The 11,640-nt window shown below is 29.2% G+C and overlaps 3 protein-coding genes across 4 annotated transcripts in view; 2 read left to right on the top strand and 1 right to left on the bottom strand.

Moving 5' to 3' along the window:
* The first annotated feature begins 285 nt into the window (after nt 1–285).
* LOC130445239 (mitochondrial uncoupling protein Bmcp) lies at nt 286–5,514 on the top strand. The gene is made up of 6 exons (XM_056780790.1): nt 286–837; nt 2,349–2,496; nt 2,734–3,019; nt 3,502–3,620; nt 3,722–3,782; nt 5,136–5,514. The coding sequence occupies exons 1-6, from the start codon at nt 774–776 to the stop codon at nt 5,343–5,345; spliced, it is 888 nt and encodes a 295-aa protein (XP_056636768.1). The 5' UTR covers nt 286–773; the 3' UTR covers nt 5,346–5,514.
* Nucleotides 5,515–6,909: 1,395 nt separating this feature from the next.
* LOC130445240 (ER membrane protein complex subunit 5) lies at nt 6,910–7,876 on the bottom strand. 2 transcript variants are annotated; one of them, XM_056780793.1, is made up of 4 exons: nt 7,858–7,876; nt 7,422–7,522; nt 7,308–7,360; nt 6,910–7,179 (listed from the first exon to the last, which is right to left on the bottom strand). In XM_056780793.1, the coding sequence occupies exons 2-4, from the start codon at nt 7,501–7,503 to the stop codon at nt 6,970–6,972; spliced, it is 345 nt and encodes a 114-aa protein (XP_056636771.1). In that variant the 5' UTR covers nt 7,504–7,522; nt 7,858–7,876; the 3' UTR covers nt 6,910–6,969. The 2 variants fall into 2 exon arrangements, with proteins under 2 accessions (XP_056636771.1, XP_056636769.1); XM_056780791.1 differs by lacking the exon at nt 7,858–7,876 and adding an exon at nt 7,630–7,755.
* A 1,525-nt stretch (nt 7,877–9,401) lies between these two features.
* The window catches only part of LOC130445237 (transcription factor SPT20 homolog), a 58,328-nt gene continuing 56,089 nt past the window's right edge, over nt 9,402–11,640 (top strand). The window contains exon 1 of the mRNA XM_056780788.1: nt 9,402–9,557. Within this exon, the coding sequence (XP_056636766.1) occupies nt 9,543–9,557 (15 nt within the window). The 5' untranslated portion in view covers nt 9,402–9,542. The remainder of the gene's footprint in view (nt 9,558–11,640) is intronic.

Below are 11,640 nucleotides of genomic sequence, written 5' to 3'. Positions count from 1 at the left end.
TATAAGCTAAATAAAGATTTCCAGAAATATTTAATTAGTGTCGTCATGCCAATAAAATAAATAACTATAACACAAATAAATATAAAAAATAACTTGTTATTTGTCAGTTTTATTTGAAATATTCACATTTTATAATATAAAAATGGAAACATTTGAAGATTAAAAATTGTACTTTCTTAAAATATATGTTTTATAAACCTAAGAGATCGGCTGTAAAAAGATATGCTTCTTAATCGTACTTCACTGGTACAATTGTGAATTTTCCAGCTATAGTGATTTCTAATTTGGCAACATTGTGATTACCAGTATCATAAAAAGTGCCTATCAGTTTTAGTTGACACGAGTAAATATGTTTAATATGAATAATTTTTCAAATAATTACTTTATTTCAAAATAAATACCTTTATTAAACAATACATATTCTAATCTTTGTATTAGTGCCCTTTAGGAAGAAGTTTATTACATTGTAAATTTGTGTGGTAGTTAGGTTAGAATCTTAATATAGATCGTCCAATTCTCTCCCGAATCCCAGAAATTTAGTTGCATTAGTTTTTTAGTGTATTTTTTTAACATAAACATGTATCTACCAGGCTACATTACGTTTTTAAAGCAATTTTGCCAAATTTAGGGAATTTATTTAAATTTATTCAATATTTTTTCGCTGATGATACATTTCTGTGAGTGCAATCTCGACTCCGTTGATCAAACTTGAGAAAATAATCTGTTAATATATATTATTACATATTTAATTCCTACAAAGCATTAGTAGTGGAATGGGAGAAAGGGATTGGAGACCTTTTGTCTACGGAGGCTTTGCATCTTGTGTTGCAGAATTTGGTAAGTACTAATATTTTAACCAATCTCATCAAATACGCATACAACTGGATTTAGGGATTCATATTTACATAATCGAAATTGACTAAACATTAGATCGGAATCAATAAAGTCAAATATAAAATTATGCTAGTGATAAGAATAGTGTTTTTATTGTCCATTTGTGTATAAATCAATAGACAAGAACATCTGGATAGTGTAAAAAAAGATTGTACCTTCTGAGTGAAATGGACCTAATTTGAATAGACTTAGTCTTTTGAATTGTAGTTACAAAGCCAAAAAAATACATTAAAAGATAGGTTTATATAGGTAATAAAGATAAGAATAAGAAAATTTGACTTTATGGATAACATAAACGTTTATAGGGCTTATATAAAAATAATAAGAAATATAAAATTTTTATTGCTATCTGTAAACAGAAATGATGAAACGTCGTTAATACCATGCTTCTCATGTCTGTTGATCATTGCGAATTGCATGAAAATAGTAAAAAACTGAAATTATTGAGCAACCAGAAAAGTGGAAACAGGTTTTTTATATAACAAGTACAAGAATTTTAGGTTAACAACTCAATGACTCACAACCATACTAAAAAATCCTAATGACAAGGGACGCTTCCTAATTGGCATGTGCAAAAATTATTTTGTTAATTGCGTTTCTATGTAATTCTCTCGTTTTTCATTTTAATTTGCTTATATAAATTCACTTTAATTTTATTCATACATGTTTAAAAAATATGTAAACTTGGTTTTTAAATTAATTTGTTTTTCCAAAGAAAGCCTCTGTAAATATAAAGATTAAAATATAGGAACAAGCAGTTTTTGAAACAGATATCAATAAATATTTGCTTCTTAAGATTTTTTCAAATGTTAACTCTCACTACAGACTATCTGAATTAAAATTTTGATAATTTAACAAAAATTCATCATTATGTTAATTGGAATGTTAAAAATTTTTGAAATAAACGTATATACTTCAATCGAGACAGTGGCGGATTTGCCGCCTGTAAAGATATTCATCTTTTGCTGCCTTTAATGACCCTTAAAATTTGATACCTTGATTCACAATTATTTAAATTACATTTTCTATCAATAAAATTCCAACTATATAATTTGAGAACTAAAACATTATTTTAATCAAAGAAAAATTCAATCATTTACTATCTTTAAAGTAACGTAAGGTTATTATTCAATACTTAAATATTACGAATCAAGCTTCTATATCGAGTCACGTTGACACATTTTTTAATATACTCATAGTTTAAAAATAATAAAATAAATATTTACCCCTTGCTATTACACAGCATCAGGTAAATTATAAAAACATTACAATACATTTTAGCAAGTCTTTATTGTGTTAAGAGTTATTGTTATTTTCGGATACTGAAGAGAAAATGGTACATGTTAACCAGATTAATATATTTATTTTATATGGTATCTGTAAAAAAATCAAAACAAAGAAAGAAAATTTATTTGTTCTTAGACAAAGTTATTTGTGTATTTTTGTTATTTCAGGAACTTTTCCAATTGATACAACCAAAACCAGATTACAAATCCAGGGTCAGAAGCTGGATAAAAACCATGCTCATTTAAAATACAGGGGAATGATAGATTGTATGTTGAAAATAGCAAGACAAGAAGGATTTGTTTCATTATATTCTGGGTTAGTTGAACTAAAGTTAATCAAAACTTTTGATATCCATTTTTATTTTGACAAATATATCTGTGTCAGAGGTAACCAGTATCTTGTTGATTTGTTATTTAGCGTTTAGAATTCATAATACCCTTCCTCCCCATTAATGTGTAACGTAATCTATGGATGACCTCTTAACAGCCACACTTCGTATATTACTAAACATTATGTATTGATGATGCCTTCAATAGTGATTTAATTTTTTAGCATATGGCCAGCAGTATTGCGGCAAGCGACTTATGGAACCATTAAATTTGGAACTTATTATACACTTAAAAAAATTTTTATAAATTATAACAACGGAAAGGAAAGTGTAACTTTAAATGTAGTTTGCGGTGTGGTTGCTGGTGCAGTTTCTAGTGCTATTGCGAATCCTACAGATGTTCTCAAAGTTCGTATGCAAGTTGCTGGGACGAATAACAATTCTAATGTGGGATTAATTGATTGTTTTAGAGATGTCTATACTCACGAAGGAATCTCAGGATTATGGAGGGTAACTTTCCATTTTAAATTATATCGTATGTAATAATAGATAAGCAACATTTCAGAATTTTCCATTACTGACTTAGTATAAAATAGTTTTAAAAAATGGATATTGAAGACTGTTCATTCATAATTATGTGTTAAAATAGAGAGGCTTTTTCAGAAATAACTTTTTCTGTCAAATTTAGAATATTATGTTACTATTCTGGTCTTTTCTACACTGCTTAACACTAAATCTACTAAGTACCACAGCTACTGTATGCATATCAGAACAGTATATTTAATGAAACGTTTCATAATTAACGGAATTATTTTAACAGACAATACCATTACCTAATGTTTAAAAGTTAGAATGAAATATTCCATTTCAGTGGAATACAACTTTTATACTACCAAATAATTGAATTAGGACAAGGAATCATGATATAAAATACAATTTATTTAAATTTAACATTTTAACAATTTGGATATTATTCTTCATTTTATTTTCAGGGTGTTAATCCAACTGCTCAAAGGGCAGCGGTTATAGCAGCGATTGAATTACCAGTATATGATTTTTGCAAAAGTCATCTGTTAAATTTGCTTGGAGATAGAGCAGTTAACCATTTTATGTAAGTTTCTAATATGATAGTATCAACGAGTTACCAAAACATTTAAAATATTTCTTCAATCACTTTAATTTTATAAGTTTTAAATTCCAATATTTTTACAGATCTAGTCTTATTGCTAGTTTTGGTAGTGCGGTAGGTTCAACTCCAATAGACGTTGTTCGAGTGAGTATTATATTTTTACTGGTGAAATATTTGAATATTATAAGATGAAATATATATTTTTTAATATATTCATTAGTTGCAGTAGTATTACCCAGTTTGTCTTTTTCTCCAATTTTTCTTCAAGATATATAATTCTCTAAGTAACGTTTCCCTTTTAGAGATAATATCTCCCAACATTTCTTCTCTACTTTGATGATAATATCACCAGTCAACGTTTCTTCTCCTTTCTTTGATAGTAATAAAATCTTCTGCAATTGATTCCTCTCTTTTCTTTTAAAGTTCTTTTTCCTATCTTGTAATGATGATATTTCCAGGCAACGTTTCTTTTTATTTTCCTGATGCTATTGACATATTTTACCAACGTTTTTTCTCAACTTCAGCTAACGTTTCTTTTCTCTTGTTTTGATCATGTTAACTTCTTTCATGTTTCCTTTCTCGTTTTGATGGTTAAAACATTCTACCAACGTTTCTTACCCTTTTTTTAGTGATACCATCAGTTAATGATGCTGATGACATATTTCACCAATGTTTTATATCATGATTTTAACATTTGTCAATGTTTGGCAAATTTAATCACAATTTGGTAGTGATAACATCTTCCGCAAACTTTTTCTTTCCATTCTTTGATGGTCATATCATATGGAAAAGCTAGTAAATTTATTCTTCTGTCAGACTTATATTAAGATTGTCAAAGGCATATTCTATATCCAAAAATGTATTCTCTAAATTTTCTGCTTGATATGCATACTAACGAGGACAGAATGGTATCCACTTCAAGATTTCTGTTCTGATGTAGTTATTGAAAGCTTTTTCATTGCCTTGAGTTAAAATGATTTGAGGTTGATTTGGTCTGAAGGACTTTGAATGCGTGGTATCATTCTTTCCTGCTTTTGGTATGAAGGTTACTTTGACCCTTCTCCAGAGCTCAATATATCCCAGCTCTAAACTGCTCCAATTGAAACGGATTAAATGTGGCAGGATTTCTTTTTGTTCTTATGAAAAAGGGCTGGGAAGATTCCATCCACACTCCTGAAGAGACTGACGAAAGGTGTTCTTAGCTTATGTGATTTGTTCACTGCTTAGCCATTCTACAGTTTGTCTCGTAGCGCTGCTATGTCTCTTGTTTTTTGAGGCAATACAGTGCCATTGTTGTATTGACTTAACCCTTTTTAATGAGTATATAATTTTAATACTTGTATATACATAGTTCAGCATTGAGAAATTTTTTTTCAATTTTGTATACACATCCAGATTATCAGAGATAATTTTTTATTTTTTTTATTTTTATACTGAAATTTTTGAAGCTTAGATTTTAATTCTGTTAGCAATAATAATAAATGTTTCTTTTTCAAGACTCGTCTGATGAACCAAAGGAAATTAAAACAAATCGGAGGACAATTACCTAGTCACATATATCAAGGGACTGTCGACTGTTTCATACAAACATACAAAAACGAAGGATTTTGGGCATTTTATAAAGGATTCGTTCCCACTTTATTTCGTATGGGTCCTTGGAACATAATATTCTTTTTAACTTATGAACAGCTGAAACGGCTATATTAAGTATTATTATAATTTAATCTTTTGCAACGTAAGGCATTTTACTGTCTGTAGAATTGTGATCTTATATATAGTGCACCTATTTAAATATATGTTATTAATTCATATAATTAATATGGCACATGTTATACAAGTAAATATATTTAAATTATTTATTGTATTTTTCTTAAGATAAGAATCTTACCTTTTACTCATTTTAGTAAATAAGTGCGATTATCAGGAGTATATAGATACAAATCAATAAGGATGTTGAAGTTCGAGGCTTTTTTAAGATCTATATAAATCCAGAAGATCACAAGGAATGTATCAACATCTTTAAGGAAAATAATGGTTTTTCTTAAATTTTGCTGTATTATTTCAAAGGAACTTTTTGAATTGTAGTAATGCAACAATCAACCATAGTTATTCTCTTTCAAATTTGTCTTACATCTCAAGCTACAATGAAGAGGAATTTTCAAATATGGCAGAAAAGTTTTTCCTCTCCTTTTTCGGTTTTACCGAAGAGTCACAATTGAAAAATAAACACCCATTATTAAACGACTTCAATTCTTTAAATATATATTATCCATTTGATCCCGAATTTTTTCTATTTATATTTAAACATTTCTCAAATCCAGTTCAGCCTTGATTGTGCCTGATTTTACTATTTGAAACTGAAAATTGTATCAATATGAAACATAATGTTGTAGAAAATTGTTAATCAAGAAAAAAGGTAAATAGATTCTACAACGTTAATCAGTAAGACATAGAAAAGGCTCTAGAGAGCAAATATATCGCTCTAACAAATTTCATTGCTATAGAAAGAGGTTTTGACAACACCTCATCAATCCATCAAAAGGACGTTAGAAGAGCAGGAGGTGAAAATCCTTCTAAAATGGACCGAGGTGATGTTACAACATCATATAGTAATGGTAGAAATGAACGTTAACACTTCCATTGTTATTACAGCCATTTACTGGATTTACCGTTCCATGCTAGTAATGTAGTGGTAATAAGAGGTAAGCATGAAGATTGACAATAATTCAATATTCATAAGAGAGATGAGCCAGAGGACAAACTATGTAAGCGCGCAGTCCCAGATTTACGAAATTGAGACGCAATTATCATTACATTGTGTATTTATTAAACACAGGCTGAAAAGAGCAAATTGAACTAAAAAGCAAAAAATAAAATAATGGTCAAAAACAAGCGATTAGAGGTAGTTATACTAAAAAATAAAATATATGAGAAAATATCACTGTTATAAAATTCTAAGACATTTTCAAACTAACTGGTTTTTCGGAATGAAACTAGTAAAAAAGTTGACAAATGTCATCAAGTTCTAAATTTCAATATCACCATTTTGAGCAGGTTAGGTAAATATAGAATAAAGCAAAGTGAAGATCTGCTTAGTGAGTAATGATATACTGCAGTAAATGTCTACATATGCAGTTTCTGTTTGATTGATAAATGTGGCACATTTTTGTCCATATCCAGTGACATTAATGTATTAAAATCTTTTAACGTGACTTTGACTCTTAGAACTTCACTGACAATATGTAACAATTATTGAAATAAAACCCAATTCTATTATCAAACATTTATATTTCCACAACAATTGTACCTACTTAATATTACAATTATACTATTATTCAATTTCCTCGAGACTAGTTTTAGTTAGTATTGGTGAACATTTACCTCCCCTGTGAGTAAATGTGTAAAATGATGGAATATTTCTAAATGTTTCCCATGATTTATTTTCTAATTCTGCTGATGCTTTAATTTCTTTAAAATCTCCAGCAATGCTTAATACTCCATACATAATAACAAATAAACTGATTATAGTTTGTAAAAATATCTAAAAATACATCTTGAATTATAAATCAATTCCCAGTGAAAAATAATAGATTTCTATTAGTTGCTTTCAAATTTCAATGGAGCAAGCTACGTAACGATATCTTTCCAAAAATGAGTAAAAGTACTTACATCTAGAGGCAGGTGTGTAAAATCTAAATCATTTAATCTTAGATATGATCTGTCTGAAAACGAGAAAAAAAAATTATGAGATGATATGCAAGTTTCTAATAACCTTGTACATACGTTGAGCAGCAGAATAGGCAGAATGAAATAACGAAAGAAATCCAACGGTTAAAATACTTCTATCAATAAATGTGGCAGGCATTATTCATCAGTAAATTTATCTATAAATTAAAAATAAGTCACAAATATTTCATGTGTTAACCTCAAATTGTTCTAGTTGACATTTAATAGTAGCAGATTATTTTTAGTGTTACAATCATAGACTTACCAATACTAGGCTACGTATTCGATGGAATTTGTGTTCAATATTAGAACGATATACAAAATACACAAAAATATGAGTACCTTAGATTAGAGATTGTTTCTTTCTAAATTTGGCAAAACTTTTTGATATAGAAAGTATGTGAATATGTCTATGTAAGACTATGGTCTATGGTTACAACAGTCATTCGATTAAATGAAATCGATTATTAGTAAATGAACAAATTTTACTTACCGGCTCACGGCGGAGAGGGAAAAGCTGATAACTCTCCCGTTGAAACTCTGTGTATTTGTTATTAATACTGATGCCGTGTTATCTGTTATTGAGAAAGCTTGGTAAGGGACACGCCAAATTGCAAAGTTTCAAGGGATACAAAAAAGCCACCGATCTTCAGCTTACTCGTATTTTTTTTTCTATCGGTCGTGAGCCCACGGGCTATAAATAACTACAGTGGGTTAGAAAAATGAATATAAATAATTTATTTGAAAAAATGTTCATTCATATCCACTTTTTTGGTCATCTTCCTTTGCGAAGATTTGGTGGGAGTATTATTTATTGATTCCTTTCTGGAATTACTAATTTTTTCCAATATATATGTTAAAAACTGCAGAAATATTTTGATAAAATTTTATCGTAAAAAAGTACAGTTGGCGGGTTACTTTTCAATCAGTCCTGTAAATTGGGCATATAATAGATAATATACTTATGAGAACTAAAAATTAGTCATTATCCTTAAAAAAATAAAACTGAACAAAAGTACGATTTAGAAATTTTCAAACTAAATAAACAGTTGAGTCTTTCCATTCAAACATTGTTTTTATTATAAGTTATACTGTGCTTCTAGCAATTCGAGGTCTTTCAACATCTGTTTCGTTAAATGAAGCAGGTACTTATTTATAACTTCGAAGTCTATCGCCATAACCCACAATCATTAGAATTTATATTTTTTCCGTTTTGGTTAAAGGAGATATAATAATAAAATTGAGGTAAATCGAAGTTCATGATAATGACAACACCACAAAGGAAAAGAGCAATGAGAAGTTTGCCTATACAACTGAACGAAGAAAAGGGAATGAGCTTAGAACGAGTTTAACGTTATGTATACCTTAGGTTGCTATCAAGGACGACAGTGTCGAGGGAGAAAATCTGGAAGCGAGGATGAAGAAAAGTGGCTGGGTCCCATACAGAGAATGCCAGATTTTAGAGAAACAAAAAAATAATGGACACGGAGCAAGAAGGAACAAGAAAAAAGGAAGATCAAGGAGAAGATGGTACGTAGAGGTGATGGAAGACCTTAGAGAGAGAGGACTGGAAAACGAAATCAAAAAATAGGAAAGAGTAGAAGGGAATCACTTCGATGCTATGGGCCTAAAAAGGCTGTGTGAAACACCTTTTATATAATAATAAATTTGATGACGATAATTGTAAGATTGTCTTAATTTATTAAGACCAATGAAAAAATCAATAAAACCAGATACTCTTATTAGGTAACTTTAAGTATTAATTCGTTTAACTAATTTTTTTGTCATAAATTCAAAATCAAGTTTATTTTGTTTTTTATTAATTTTCTCATTTTTTCCTTATGTAACGATTTATGAATTTTGTGTATTACTTTTTCTTATATGCAAACACTGCTTAACTAATGGATTGTTACTCCAATTTGAACCTTACATATATAATTTAAATTTCACTTGCAGTTTAACTTGTTACAAAAACCACCAATGTACCCCCATAATAAACCCAGTTTATAAAAGTGCGGTACTTTGCCTGAAGAATTCGAAGTCACTCTCACTCATAGTGAATGTACGATCTGTTTCAGTAGTGCTCTTAAGATCTACGCGCAATCGGTAGTTATTCATAAAGGAGTAATATATATATTACTTTTAACACTAATATAAAGGACTTTTATCTTAGTGAAAATGCGCATCTTTGCAGTAAGTATCCTCCTCATATAATATGAATGTGATTATTCCTAAATATGATATATTTTTGAAAAATTGAAAATTGTTTTTCTAACTGAAAAATTATTAATCTCATTTAAAGAGAGGAGTAGAAAATTTTATTGTAAATAATTAATGAAGGATGAATAGTTTGATAATATATTACCGTCCCAAAATAGTTTTTCATACATAAAAATACTCGATAAGAGTTGAATTTTTTCTTTTTTTTTTTGGAAGACTACTTTATGTATTTTCAGAACATCAGATATTCAAAACAAGCCTATGTAAACCCTTAATGGGTTTATGTAGAGTGATTAAAGTATGTAGAAATATTGGATAAAATAAAAATAATTATCTTAATATATATTATGTGTTTTACAGACAATATACGTGGAAGAAAAAAATAATATTTAAATTGATGAATAAGAGAGGGCATTCATCATTAATTTTCTTGACAAAAATTTAACTTCAGTCATTGGTAATAATCTATGATAGACGCATATTAACTTATTATTATTATAAAAATTTTAGATTCCATTTATGTATATTGCCCTTACAAAAAAATTTACCTTTCTCTTTACCTTGAATAACATTGCAGTCATTTTTAACACTCAACATGTTACATTATTAACAAACTACATTTGCATATGTGTAAGTACATCATTAAAAAAATACTCCCATTTTTAATTGTTCGCTTAAAACAATTATCAGTTCATCAAAGATGTGAAATAATTAATTAGTACGACTAATTTATTTTCAAAAGATATTTTTATGATTGGATTTTGTAACAATGTGTCATTATTAAAATACTAAATGACTCTTAACAGTATTAGAAACCGCATCTCTTAATCATTCCATTGTTTTATTATTGATTTAGTTTGAAATCCTTGAGAAAACCTCATAATTTTTCATGTTTGTTAACTGGAAACAGAAACAGATAGAACTTTTCTCAATAATCGGTGAAATTATATCAATTACAGAATTTTCAAATCCAAATATTCCGAAAGCAGTTGATAGTGTTAAGTTTTACATAGTGTATCTAGCGCCCTTTATGAAAGACAGTTAGAAAACAAATTTACGATAGAATTTGGTTACATTGTTGCCAGTAGTTTCAGCAAAATCATAAAAAAATTGTATAAATTGTTTTTCTTCAACGCCCTTTCCCCTGAACACGCAAGGCATTATTTTTTAGTTTAATACTTATTCTAATGACGGGATCATCTTCTTTGAATACCCTGAATATGTAACACACTATCGATTATGAAGCTGAAGAAAATATACTTTTAAATACAAATAAAAAAAATTGGAGATTGTAATGTAATTGTCGTAACAGTGGATAATGATATCTTAGTATTATCGATAGCTTTAGGCATCTACTTAAGAAATGTTTTTTTCAACCACCAAAATATAGCCCCTCACAATGAAATTTTCAACAAATCCATGTTGTACACCAGTCGTCGATTCGATTCATAGCTTTCTGAAGTCTTCGTGTTATCATCGTCTGCGTAGACAGCTGTTTGGGTGTTGTGTACCAGAAAGAGAACTGCTCCTTGTTGTATTTCTTTATTCCTCCTTTATCTATCCTAATTCGAATATGTGCCTGTTTATCTGTTCTTCAGGTAGTTCCGCAGTGCTCTCTATGTGATTATGGTGTCATATACACTGCGAACCAAAGAATCTATTGTGTGTCCTTTTCAAGCTGCCGCACCGACTTCGTCTTTTATTTCATACGTTTCTATGTGTAATGTTCTGTAAGTCCGTAGTCTCTCATACTTCGAGAGAATGTGAATAAAGGATTCGTCCTTTATGTAACAAAAACAGCATCTTGTGCTCTCTGCTAAACCTAGCGTCTTCAAGGTCGATCCAGGTTGCAATGCCTCAATAATATTCCTTTTAGTATTCATATAGTTTTTGCTTAGGTTAATATATTCAAAAGATCTTCTCTAGTTATAATTTTCAAGTAAGAGGTTTTCCTCCCATATTTTCTATATTGTTTTGTAGCTGATTCAACACAAAGATTGTGTAATTGAAATAGGTCATTAAAATGAGGCAGACAGGAGACTGAACGAACGAATGG

Source organism: Diorhabda sublineata, chromosome 6 (assembly GCF_026230105.1).
Source record: "Diorhabda sublineata isolate icDioSubl1.1 chromosome 6, icDioSubl1.1, whole genome shotgun sequence".
Taxonomy (NCBI): domain Eukaryota; kingdom Metazoa; phylum Arthropoda; class Insecta; order Coleoptera; family Chrysomelidae; genus Diorhabda; species Diorhabda sublineata.
The sequence above is the reverse complement of the archived record's forward strand: the minus strand, read 5'-3'. Positions and strand labels throughout refer to the sequence as shown.